Source organism: Orcinus orca, chromosome 6, assembly GCF_937001465.1.
Source record: "Orcinus orca chromosome 6, mOrcOrc1.1, whole genome shotgun sequence".
Classification (NCBI taxonomy): domain Eukaryota; kingdom Metazoa; phylum Chordata; class Mammalia; order Artiodactyla; family Delphinidae; genus Orcinus; species Orcinus orca.
This window is the reverse complement of record NC_064564.1, coordinates 69,636,837-69,650,675: the sequence shown is the minus strand read 5'-3', so window position 1 is coordinate 69,650,675 and position 13,839 is coordinate 69,636,837. Positions and strand designations below refer to the sequence as shown.

Genomic DNA, 13,839 nt, shown 5'->3' with positions numbered 1-13,839 from the left:
AACTATTCTCCTCAAAACCACCTAAGTGGTTTTGTGAGTATGTTCACAGATACTCCCCGTTACTTTTTATGATTTGGACACACAGCCCCTTGCTGAAGCCCTCAAAACCACCTTTTCAGCATCAAGCTGCACATTCTAATTTCCTAGAACACCCAGTAAACACACCTGGCTTTGGAGACAAATACATCTTGATCCAAAATCCAGATTCTGCCATGCCCTAGCTGTGTGAACATGGGTGAATTGCTTACCCTCTCTGAGTCTCAAAGAGGAAACCTAGCCCAGACCTGCCTGCAAGGTAGCTGTGAACATTGAATGAGATAATACATATCAAGCAACAAACTCGATGCTTAAGTAAATATTAGTTCCTTTTTCCTGCATGCCCTAAGCTGTCTTTATCAATATGCCCTCAGCTTCTCCTAATATGCTTTAGGGCTACCCTGTCCAATAGCGTTGCCACTAGCCACGTGAGGCTATTTAAAATGTGGCTAGTCCAAACTGAGATGTGCTGTAAGTCTAAAACACAAACTGGGTTTCAAAGACTTAGTAGCAGGAAAAAAATATATAAAATACCTTATTCATAATTTTCTATTTCGATTACATGTTGAAACAATAATCTTTAGGCTATATTGGGTTCAATGAAACATAGTATTAAAATTATTATCACATTAAAAAAATATTAATGTGGCTACTAGAAAATTTTAAATGACATAGATGGCTCACATTATATTTTTAGTGGTCAGTGTTGCTTTAGATTACTGCAAACTCCAGTGACCCCACAGGTCAGACTCATTAATAATGAGTGCAAGGTCCTGGTGGAATTTGTTCACACTGGAGACTGTCTTCCCACCCAAGGTCATAGCTACTCCTCTGCTCTGCACATTGGTGCCATGCTGGGATGCAAGACCAACGTCTTCATATCTTCAGATTCTCAAAAGACGATAGAAAAGCAGGCTTTCATGTGAAATTTTCTGACATTCAAATGTTTGGCAACTAATTCGACAGTTTCTAACACTGGGCCGAACAGCACCTGTCTGTGGGCTGGATCCAGCTTTGGGCCCCAGTTTGTAACTCTGTCTGAGATAGTTCCAAAGGTCCCCACCCCGTGCACACATCCTACCCTTGCAAGTACAGTATGTTTCCTTCCATTAAAATGCAAGATACACAAAACCCACGCTCACATGGCCAAGTCTGCCAAGGCCCTCCTTACTCAACACTGTAGGATGACAATTCCCTTGAGATTTTAAGGCAAGAAGTGGTCTCTGAGGACTACCGGGCTATTGATATATAAATATTATAAAAGTCATTTTGAGTAATTAAAGCAGGAGCCTAGAAGGACTGCTACTTGGAAACATTTTGTTAAAAGGGAACAAAACTGTAGTCTCTCAAAAGCATTAAAATTTCATGTCTTCTAAAGATATTCTACACTTTGTCCTGACATTCCTGATTAATGGAGAAATCATTAGGATATGACTTTATTTTAATTCCTAGAATCAAGGATTACCAGTGCTGGATGGAAGCTTAAATTAGATAGACAACGCGATTCAAACCCCTTCTTTCAGCGTGAGAAAATGAAGGCCCAGAAAGTTTCACTGACCTGTCAAAGTGAAGATAATTAATTTGGTGTAAAACTGAACTTGAACCCAGGGCTCCTAACTCTAAGGCCAGTTATATTAGTTTTCCAGGGAGATTTGTATTTGTATAACCCTGACATCTACTGTCAAGTTGCTTTACTCTGCTTGTTAGTACTGAGAAAAGGGAATTGAATTGCTAATTTGTTTTCTTTTAACACAGAAAGTCCCTTTGCAGAATCCTCCCATTAAATGGGCTGAAGGACATAAGGGAGTATTCAATATTGAAGTGCAAGCTGTTTCTTCTGTTCACACCCAGGTAAGGAGTATCCAGGTCAAGTTTAAATCAGAACAGCAGGCTAATAATGAAGATGGGGTGCAGCAGAGAAACTTCTAAGGACAGTTCAATAAAAGATCAGTGAAGATCTTTGTGCCTGGATAAAACAACACCAAAAAACCCTTTTAGTTCTATGTGGGAAATTGCAAGCCTGTTAGGTTTTATTTGTTGTTTTCATAGAAAGACCTTATAAAAATGTTGAAGCAGCTTGGCACCTGCACTGTTGGTTGAGAAGTTTTGTGGGGAGACTTCATTGAAACATTTTCCTGCTGTTGCTGTCTCATTTCCCTCTGTAATTCTGCCATTTCTCTTCCAGATTTTTTGTTGTTGTTGTTCTACTTTCTCTCCTTTTCCTGCCACTGTCTTGAGTTTTGCATCTGCTTAGACCCCTGTCTCGGCAGTGTGTTTGCCTGGTATCCCTGCCTCTGCTTACAGAACATGTCAGAGTCCAAATTAATTTTTCTTCAGCTAATAATTATTGAGAGGTTCTATTTTGTGCACAACACTCTACAAAGAAGTTCATAACCTGGTCTGAAACACCCGTGTCTTAGAACTTCTGCTCTGAAACACTGGGTAAGAGGTTTTGCCTAGAAGCAGCTATCTGATTGTGTTTATGAATCCACTGGTGAGCGTGGAGGGGATGAGACCCATGAGGCCTGCCATCTGCCTTCCCAGGACAACCACCTGGAGAAGTTCTTCACCCTCTGCCATTCCCTGGAAAGCCAGGTGACCTTCCCCATCCGCGTGCTGGACCAGAAGATCAGTGAAGCGGCTCTGGAGCATGAGCTGAAGCTCAGCATCATTTGCCTCAACTCCTCCCGCCTGGAGCCCCTTGTGCTCTTCCTGCACCTGGTGCTGGACAAGCTCTTCCAGCTGTTCGTGCAGCCCATGGTCATCGCTGGCCAGACAGGTAGGAGGCCTGGGGGCCTGGGAGGAGGCAGGCAGTGCCTTGTTTTATGAAACACGATTTTCCAGAAGTTCCAGGAGCAGGGCCAATGTGATCTTTCTGTTGAGGATGTGAGTCCAAGGGAAACCAAGTCCACTGCTATTTTTTTTTTTTTTGGAGATTCCCTGGATGTTTTTAAAAAAGAAACATTAATATAGGATGCTTAAAATTATCGGGTTTTTTTTACATTAATGTGTTGAATGACTGAAGCCAATCCTTTAAATTTCATTCCTAGTAATTGATGGTTTTCTTTTACCTCGAAGATATTTTTTGTTGACTTGACCAACAAGGGAATCCAATGTTTTAAAGAAATAAGACAACCCATGTTAAGTGGAAGGAAAGGAACTGTCTAAATTGAAATTCAATGTGATCCCTTTCTTACTGAGATAAAATGCATATACCATAAAATTCACTAAAGTGTACAATTCAGTGGTTTTTAGTATATTCACGAGGTAATGCAACTGTCACTACTTTCTAATTCCAGACCATTTTCATCAGCCTCAAATGAAACCCCACACTCCTGAACAGTCACCCCATTCTCCCCTCCCCTCAGCACGCAGCAAACGCCCATCTTAAATGCTTACTTTTAACAAATGAACACTAAATACAATGTGTAAGACTTCCTTTGGAAATAATGTCATGTAGGGCCTGGGTCCAGTGGTTCTTCCATCTCCTGCAGGGGTAGACTGGCTGCTGTAGGGCATCTTTGTTTGACACTGTTTTCAGCTGGGCTTGTATTAGTCTGTGCTCTCCAGCCCAGCAGATATCTTTGGGTACCATCCATGCTGCCAGTACTGTGCTTAGAGTTGTAGGTTTTGCCATAATAATCAAGAGCATATTGAACCTCAGAGGACTTACGATAAAATATAGCAAAGATCAGCAGCACAGGACACAAGTCCTCAAATGGACACAGCTGAATACTGTCGGGGTGATGACGAAGACATCCATCCGGGAGGATGAGGAAGGCCCCCAGAAAGAAGCCTGCAACTGAGATGGCTTTGAAGTGGGGTTAGAGGGAAAGAAGCCAAAATGGGGACAGAGACTGGCAAAAAGCAGAGGACCAGAGTGTCTGGATCAGAAAAAAAGTAGTTCAGAAAAAAGTGTCAAAACCCACTTTCCTGGGAGTGTCAGAATGGAGGAGATAACACTGTTGGGCCGTGGAATATGAGTAAGTTGGTGGGGAGGGAGAAATGAACTTGGAGCCTAGGACACATGGGGGAGCTTTCAGAGCTAGGGAAGAGCGTGACCTCTGAATCCCTCAGTTTGCAGGGTATCCTGGGATGCCTCTGCTGTGGCTCCACAGATAAGGCGTCCTACATTGTCGGCTACCTTTTCACACATGTAGCTGTTGCCTCTCCAGCTAGATGCCTGTGGAGTGGCCATCTGTACCCTCCCTGGATTTCCTTCTACGCCCTCCACATGTGTGCTGCACTGCTTTGTAGGCCCCAGCTATGCAGTGTAGACTTGTTCACTAGACAGAATGTTCATTCACACATTTTGAGCCAATATGTGGGACTCCAGGGTGTTGGGACAGGCAGCATAGGTGGAGGCACTTGGTCTCCAAGCATCTATTCAGAACTTATCTGTGTCAGGCACCATGGAAGGCATGGTGGGGAGAGAAGAAAGTATGAGAAATGCACTTTGCTTCCAGCCTATCAGAGAGACAGAATTTCCCACTGGAAACAGCCCAGGAACCCTGTGCTTTGGTGTCACTTAAGCCCTGTACTGAGTGGTGTCAGAGGCTTCATTGAGGAGGTGGGATGGTGCTTAGCATTGAAAGGTTAGTATGATTTTGTGGGTGGGAGCAAGGAGGGCTTTCTAGGTGAGGACAGCAGCACGAGCAGAATTGCAGAAGTGAGAAGCAGACGCGTGATGGGGACAGTATAAAGATTGCCTTATTTTAAGGAAGTTGAATTTGAGCAGAAGAGGGTACCAGGTGGGATAAGTAGGGTGGAGCCAGACTGTGGAGGGTTTGGAGCTCCTCAGCAAGAGAGTGTACACAGTGAAGCACTGTTTGTACAGGTCCAGGGACTGACATGATACACATACGTTTTTAGATTAATCTGTACACCAAGAATCCATATTGTTCAACAGCCCATCTCAAACCATAGTGTGCGTAAGAATGACCTGGGCATCTTGTTAAAATGCAGATTCTGACTCAGTCGGTCCTGGGCGGGGCCTGAGATTCTGCATTTCTAATAAGATCCTAGGTGATACTGATGATGTCAGGACAGACCCCACTGAGTAGCACCACTTTACAGCGTGGTTTAGAGAGGGGAGGAGGTCTGGACAGGCTCGCATCTTCGTCCTGAAAAACCACAGTGCTGGCAGAAGGAGGAAATGTGAAGTCCTTTGCAGTAAGCAGAGCTGGCCTGCTGGAGCTTACTAAAACCACTCACCCTGCCCCCGGGGGTTCAGCCTGGTTCAGCCGGTCAGCGGTCAGGACTCCTTGTCACTGCCCCAAAGAATGTTCCACCTCAGGCTCATTAAGGACTCACTGCGGGGCCGCCCATTTTTCTCTTGGTTCCTCAGCCAACTTCTCCCAGTTTGCCTTCGAGTCTGTGGTGGTCACCGCCAACAGTCTGCACAACAGCAAGGGCCTGGGCAAGGACCAGCATGGGAGGAACTGCCTGCTGGCCTCCTATGTGCACTACGTCTTCCGCCTGCCCGAGCCGCAGAGGGACGTACCCAAGTCAGGTAACGTCCCCCTGTCCCACCCCGACCCCGCCACCGGAGTATGGGAGCCTGGCGGGCAGCGCACCCTCACCCCCGCCCCACAGAATTCACAATAAAATTAAAAGACCGAAAGTTAAATTTTTATCTTTCAGAATAAACAAAACTTACATGAATGCTGAAATTAAAAGTTCATGTCTCGGGCTTCCCTGGTGGCGCAGTGGTTGAGAGTCCACCTGCCGATGCAGGGGACGCGGGTTCGTGCCCCGGTCTGGGAGGATCCCACATGCCGCGGAGCGGCTGGGCCCGTGAGCCATGGCCGCTGAGCCTGCGCGTCCGGAGCCTGTGCTCCGCAACGGGAGAGGCCACAGCAGTGAGAGGCCCGCGTACCGCAAAAAAAAAAAAAAAGTTCATGTCTAGATTTTTCTCTCTTGCTTTCTATCTGCCTTCCTCCCTATTTTTATATTCTAAGCACTTGTTTTTTCTGCCTATTTGATAATCCCTCACTGATCTTCACCCAGTCGGTACTTTTTTTTTTTAACATCTCTATTGGAGTATAATTGCTTTACAATGGTGTATTAGTTTCTGCTTTATAACAAAGTGAATCAGTTATACATATACATATGTCCCCATATCTCTTCCCTCTTCATCTCTCTCCCTCCGACCCTCCCTATCCCACCCCTCTAGGTGGTCACAAAGCACCGAGCTGATCTCCCTGTGCTATGCGGCTGCTTCCCACTAGCTATCTATTTTACGTTTGGTAGTGTATATGTCCATGCCACTCTCTCACTTTGTCCCAGCTTACCATTCCCCCTCCCCATATCCTCAAGTCCATGCTCTAGTAGGTCGGTGTCTTTATTCCCGTCTTACCCCTAGGTTCTTCATGACAGTTTTTTTCCTTAGATTCCATATATGTGTTAGCATACGGTATTTGTTTTTCTCCTTCTGACTTACTTCACTCTGTATGACAGACTCTAGGTCTATCCACCTCACTACAAAATTTACAAGCAGCTCATGCAGCTTAATAACAAAAAAACAAACAACCCAATCCAAAAATGGGCAGAAGACCTAAATAGACATTTCTCCAAAGAAGATGTACAGACAGCCAACAAACACATGAAAGAATGCTCAACGTCATTAATCATTAGAGAAATGCAAATCAAAACTATAATGAGATATCATCTCACACTGGTCAGAATGGCCATCATCAAAAAATCTACAAACAATAAATGCTGGAGAGGGTGTGGAGAAAAGGGAACCCTCTTGCACTGTTGGTGGGAATGTAAATTGATACAGCCACTATGGAGAACAGTATGGAGGTTCCTTAAAAAACTACAAATAAAACTACCATACAACCCAGCAATCCCACTACTGGGCATATACCCTGAGAAAACCATAATTCAAAAAGAGTCATGGACCACAGTGTTCACTGCAGCTCTATTTACAATAGCCAGGACATGGAAGCAACCTAAGTGTCCATCAACAGATGAATGGATAAAGAAGATGTGGCACATATATACAATGGAATATTACTCAGCCACAAAAAGAAACGAAATTGATTCAGTTGCAAATCCCTTCTTTTAAAAGCTGGAGAAGTGACAACAGAGCCTAGGATTCTAGGATCATAATGATAAGGAAAATAATACATATTTGATAGCTGTGGTAAGCAGTGGCCCCTAAATTTTTCATCATGAAAAAATAAATCCCTTTTCTCATTTCCCCCAAACTAAACTTCTGAAATAATAATTCATTTCTCCAGTCTTTTTATAATAATCAACCAGAACGTCTGGTCAGCATGATATAAAAAGTAGCATCAATAAGTTAACAAAATTCCAGGCTCTGACAAAGGAACTTGGGCATACTTATTACTCCATGCAGCCTCATTTCAAGTAAACCTGTAATTTTAAATGTTTTTTAAAAATACTCATAATATTCATAGACTCACATAATCACCTTTGAACACATGTAAATACTCAAAGGTGAGAAACATTGCTGTACAGTGTATACTTATTCTCATAAGATTCAGATGATTCCTTGGATTCTCAAATCTCAGAAATGCAAGACTTATAAAGCCGTCATCATTTAAATACTAAGAAATAAAAAATATCCACATTTCGAGCTTGTCTTCAGAAATCAGAACCTCGTGGGCTGTTTCCCCATGGCAAGAAGAAGCTGGAGATGAGGAGCAGCCCCTGTCTTTGGATGAGGCATGTGTTTCCAGTTTACCACAGTCCTCACCCCTCCCTACTGCCTCACACCCTATCTTTCCACCAAAACATTGCCTCCCTGGCCTCTCCTAGGCATTTGCTAATAAGACCCTAATTCCAAGACCTAATCTAGTGGGTTTCCACTCTACTATCTACCCCATCCCTCCTCAGTTCCTTCTCAAGTCCAATAAGTGACTCTGATCCGCTTTCTGTTGACATGTCTATACCCGGTGGGGTGCAGGCAGCCCCACTTCCTTCCCAGACCCTCGCTACCACACATACGGACGCACGTCTGCTGCCGCTGTGAGTTCAAAGCTGATGCAGGCCCGAGTGATGAGCAGCAGTAACCCAGACCTCGTGGGGACACACTCTGCAGCAGACGAGGAGGTTAAGAACATCATGTCTTCAAAGGTAAGGAAGATGTCAAACCCTGGAAAGAGACATGGGCTTTTTTATTTTTAACTAACACTTGGAGAGACAACACGAAATCAACCACTGCTGCTGCCCACTGGCTTGGTCAAATGCTCAGCTTTCAAGTTATTAATATTCTTTTCTTTTGAAGTGACTGAGATCATTCTGATGCCAGGCAAGACTGGCATTTGAAGGTATGCACGGAGTTAGTGAACTCTGGTGGGAAGTTTCTCGGGCATAGCTGGTTTAGCTCCGTGGAGTTGATGAATACCATGAATTTTATCTTCCAGGAAAAAAATTTGGCTTTAACAGTTTTTGATGCCTAGAAAGACTGTTTTTTGTTTTATTTTTTAATAACTTGCCTTTTAGATTCATTAACATCCATAATGGATTGATTATCCCATGTAAGAATCCCAAAGATCAAAGCCAAATTTATAAACAAAAACCGAGATCCTGGGAGGGTTGGTGACTCGCCCTAGATTGTTTCCCTCCGTGAATTCTTTATGTTTTCTCATAAACTTTTTATTTTATAAAAGCTTTAGATTTATAGAATTATTGTCAATATATGACAGAAAATTTTTGTGTACTCAATGCATAGTTTCCCTGTTACTAACCTTTTACATTAGAACGGCACATTTGTCACAATTAATGAACCAATATTGATATATTATTATTATTAACTAAAGTTTATATTTTATTCAGATTTCCTCAGTTTTTTCCTAATGTCTGTTTTCTGTTCTCGGATCCCACCCAGGATACCACATTAGATTTTGTAGTGACGTTTCCTTAGCTCCTCTGGGTTGTGACAATTTCTTAGACTTTCCTTGTTTTTGAGGACTTTGACAGTTTTGAGGCATACTGGTCAGGTATTTTGTAAAACGTCTCTCGTTTGAAATTTGTAAAAATTGTGATATAATTCACATACCATAAAATTCACCCTTTTGAAGTGTATAATTCAGTGGTTTTTCATATATGTACAAAGCTACCATGAATTCTTAATCTGAATTTTCTTTCCAGTTATCTGTGGCCTCAGGGTGGCTAAGCTTTTGGAATAATGTCATTTCCTCTAATGAAGATAAATCATACTCTCTAGGTTTTGACATCATTCCCCTAACACAAACCACCTACTTGAGACAGTACGTTGTGAGACAGGAAATCTGGAGACCAGGGTTGGGTCTCGATCTGATACCACCCAGGCTTGTGGTCATGGACAAGTCAATGCCTGCCCTGAGCCTTATTTTCCTCATCTCTGTAGAAGTTCTGAACCCTGGATGAATGTAAGAATCATCTATAGATCCACTCCTAGAGATTCTGATGATCTATAGGGTGTATCATATGAAATTGTTGATATTCTATCCTTTTTGACTTACAGAATCAACCCAGGGATGTGCTGGAGCTGGTTCATACCAGTTTCTGAGAGCTGACTGTTAAATTTTCAGGAACTTTCTGAACCAGTTGTTAAACGCAGACATTATTAAAAATTAAATTATATAAACTAACAAATATATGGAAAACAAAGGTAATCTAAATGCAGTGTTCTGGAGCAGAACAGGACATTAGTGGAAAAATTGGTGACATTCAAATAAAGTCTGTGGTTTAGTTAATAGTTAATGTGCCAATGTTAATTTCTTAGTTTTGACAAATGTACCATATTTATGTAAGATATTAACATTAAGAGGAACTTGGTGAAGTGTATCCAAGAACCACCTTTGCAACTTGTCCATAAATCTAAAATTATTCCCTTTTTAAGGGAGTACCCAAGCCTCATCCCTTCTTAGTTACTTTACTACATTTTACTGTTATCTATGTTCTTGAGGTTATTTATGCCTACTGTACAGTGGTTTGCTACTGCACATCTCTTTGCAACACCATATTCGGTAACGTCATGTTAACTTGAAATCAGCTATGATGGAAGCATTCACAAGCACAGAAATCGGCAGGTTCTACCAATCAGCCCCTCCCCTCCGAGAGCTGGTTGTTAAGCACTTGCCAGCACAGCCTGGTTCAATTTTGCATCTAAGTCCTCTTTAAGCAGGATCTTTGCGGATCGCAGAGGGGCGAAGTGGTCAGCAGCTGTTACCCACAGACTTGATTATTACGGTTTCCTTTAATGAAAGTGAAAATATTAAATTTTCTCTGTGGACTAGGTTAAGAATTTTTAAATTATTGTGTAGTGAGTGGAAAAAATTTTGTCTAACTAGAAGTATCAAGCATGATCTTCCTTTCAGAAGTGGTTTTTTGACAATTTATTAAAGAGTGTTTAGGAGACTGGGTAAAGTACCGTGCTAACCCACAGAGAGGCACTGTTCCCACACATTTTTTTTCCCTGCTCTTCCAATTAAGTCAGAGACTTAGAAAGTTGAAGGGACTGTTCAGCACCCGGTGGTTCTTAACTAGGATTTAACTATAGGTGGCTACACACCAACTAACAGTGAATATCTCAGGAGCAAGTAGAATTCGGTGTAACTTTACCTTCTTTGCTTTGTTTTATGTTTATGTTTGGCAGTTGTTTTACCTTTGTAACCAGAAAAAAAAAAAAAGAAAGAAAAAGAAATATGTTAACAATGAATTCTAAGCTTGGGATTTCCAGGCCGTTGGCTCATTTTTCTGGGGACCACTGTTGGTTGACTGTTGAGTCATGGTTTGTGTATTTCAGATGGCTGATCGTAGCTGCATCCGGATGTCTTATTATTGCTCTGGCAGTAATGATGCTCCAAGTTCAACAACAACCCCAAGGCCAGTCAGCAAAAAGGTACTGAACAGTCAGTGTGAGAATAATTTGCCCGGCCTCTCACTATGATTGAAAATAGATGCCATAAAGTACTCTCCTGTCTTGTTCCTGCCCTCCTAACACACACACGCACGCACACACACACACACACTTTTGCAGCCCTGTCCCAGGTGCCCCATTTTTTGACCACCTAATTACCTACTAAGTGGTTCTCCAACTTACCATGCATCAGAAGTACCTGGGTGGCTTGTTAAAACTGACTGCTGGCCCTACCCCTAGAGTTTCTGATTCAATAGATCCGAAGTAGGGCCCAAGGATTTGTATTTCTGATAAGTTCCCAGCTGATGCCAATCCAGGAACCACACTTTGAGAACCTGAGAACTGCTATATTAGCTTCTTTTTTGGTAAGAGGAGAGCTGGGGACAATTCATCCTCAAAAAGTGAATGGCAATAATTAGGTATCATTTATTTCAATACGATATCAGACATGAAAAGCCTTGTAATTCTTTCCAATCAGCCTTACCTCTGAGTTCAGAGACTTGACAAGCTGTTAAACTGCTCATCAGAAAGAACTCTTCATATTAAGAGGATTCTCCAGTTGTCACGTCATGTGTGGTCCAAGGGGTGGAGGATAAAGAAACTGTCTGCCCCAAGTTTTCCCCTCCGCCAGGCACCCAAGAGTCTCACAATTTTAGTAGCTACTTAAGGTCTGGAGTGTCTTTCAAGACCCCTATTAAAATGTAAATATGCTGATTGGAAGGATAACACAGGAGGCTCTTTGCAACAGCTAACACCGCTGGGAAAGATGTGTTAAACAGGCATGGAGGGAATGAGCTTCAGCACAGCTCACTTTGGACTGGCTGAGGGAAAGATCAGGCATGAGGAGGCCCTGGTAGGGTCCAGCGCCTGCAAACTTGGCAGCAATACGGGCTCCATTTGTCTGGAAGGAGGTACCAGGAGTTAATTCTAACAGGAGGAGTAAAAGAAGATGTCATGAGGTGCTGAAAATAAATATTTCACCTACTTTAAATCTTAGCTTTGGGCTTCGCAGGGACTGGTTACCAGTACCATTTTCCTTCTTAAAAACCATGATTTGCTTACAGCCTGGCTTGCTTCAGGCAGGGCCTGATTTCTTCTGGGCACATTTGCCTTGTTTTGATTTTGTTTCTGGTCATTTCAATGACCAGAAGAGAATCATTTCATTTCAGAGGGAGGTTTAACCAGTGTGTTTCCTTAATAGCTCAGCAAACTGGGTTTAGCTGCTTGGCTATTTTCTGTACCCTCCGGAGCAAGGTGTTCTTGTAATAATGTTGCCCAGTAAGCAACATAAATTACTTTAAGAAGCGGCTTATCCTCCTCTAATCTCCTCTTGCCTTAAGATTCTGACAGTCAAACTGACCTATTTTCCAGAGGTTACCTTTGAAGCTTGTGGAGTGTGTCTTCCCTACAATGGGAAGATCCTGGTGTAGCTGAGTTACATCAGGGCAAGCTTAGACCATCTGCTAGATTAACACGCAGCCCTGCGCCTCTCCCAGGTGGGAGAGCTTCCCTCATGTCTCACAACAGCACACAACTGTGTTCACGTGTATTGAGATTATAAAGGTTTGACTCGCCTGACAGAATGAAGTGGGACCAATGACAAGCTGAAACACTTCAGCATTCTTCATTCATCCCCATTAACCGTCAGGGGATGTAAATAGTTTGAATACCCAGACATCTGCACAGAGATTTTTCCATTTGTCTCCTTTTAGTTTAGCTGAGTAACTCTCCAATTTTACTGTACATAAGAATCAGTAAATTGTGTTGCATGCCTACTGTACACTGTGGGTAATTTAAAGGTTTGTCAAGGGTAAGCTTTGTTCTAATAAATTTTTGCTTTGGGTGTTGACTTTAAAACTTTATTTCCACATACGCCAGTACTCTAGGATGTGATATTAGGTTGTTCAAGTAGTTTCAGCTTTCTTACCCACTGAGGAATAAAAAATGAGTTCACCTGTATTTATTCTAGATTTTATGGTTGTAAAATGAATGGAATCCACAGAAAATGCCCAGACATCATTTCTGCCGTCAGTTAGGGTGACCAGCTATCCCAGTCTCTCCAGGACTTAGGGGGTCCTTGGGATGTAGGACTTTCCATTTTAAGACCAGGACGGTGTTGACTGAAAAGAACGCACATCCTAAACGTTGAGAATTATGTTTTATTCGGGGACATTACCGAGGACTATAGCCTAGGATACAGTCTCTCAGATATCTGAGGGACTGTTCCAAAGAGGTAAGGGAAGAGCTAGGATATATAGGGATTTTTGCTGAAAAAAACCAAACCATGTAGTTGAACATCAAAAGATGTTCATGAAAAACAGACATCTCAAGTTAATGATTTTAGTGTTTTTTCTGTGTATGGGAGGATGCGAGAGTCTGAGCTCATTGAAATTATTCCTTAGATATGCATCTTAACTATCTAGGGCCAAGTATCCTGTTTTTGTTCATCCTGAATTCCCCTCAGGGTGCACCGTCTGGGTCTCAGTGGCTGATGGCTTGATGGTCTGGAAACATTTGTGTTCACTGGAATAAGCAGGCAACATTGTTTACTGAGATGACAGGCGACATTGTTTTTGTCCACAACAGTCTCAGGCAAACTGAGATGAGTTGGTTGCCCTACCTTTAGTCTTAAACTTGTTCCCCAGATAAAGCAGGGAATGGGAAGGATGCAAAAGGTGTAAAAAGATCACTGTCTGCTACATCTGCAGTCAGATGACTTGACAGGCAGTGTAGACATAAAGTGGAGCAACTGACCCTGGGACAAAGAAGTATAGAAGTTGGATGAGTTCAAGCTGCTACCCCTATGCCTTTTAATGCAGACAATCTACTGATGAACCCAAACCTCGTTCCCCACAAAGCCATAGCAGGATTATAAAAACAAAAATTGTTCCATCTAGAAGGGAGTTGAAATACCATCTAGACAGTGG

At 42.5% G+C, this 13,839-nt stretch overlaps 1 protein-coding gene across 2 annotated transcripts in view; it reads left to right on the top strand.

The window, feature by feature from the left end:
- DOCK8 (dedicator of cytokinesis 8) overlaps positions 1 to 13,839 on the top strand; it is a 222,374-nt gene that overhangs the window by 140,383 nt on the left and 68,152 nt on the right. For both annotated transcript variants that reach the window (XM_004276426.4, XM_033440226.2), the window contains 5 exons: positions 1,792 to 1,887; positions 2,581 to 2,815; positions 5,384 to 5,548; positions 7,973 to 8,142; positions 10,799 to 10,894. In XM_004276426.4, the coding sequence (XP_004276474.1) occupies positions 1,792 to 1,887; positions 2,581 to 2,815; positions 5,384 to 5,548; positions 7,973 to 8,142; positions 10,799 to 10,894 (762 nt within the window). The remainder of the gene's footprint in view (positions 1 to 1,791; positions 1,888 to 2,580; positions 2,816 to 5,383; positions 5,549 to 7,972; positions 8,143 to 10,798; positions 10,895 to 13,839) is intronic.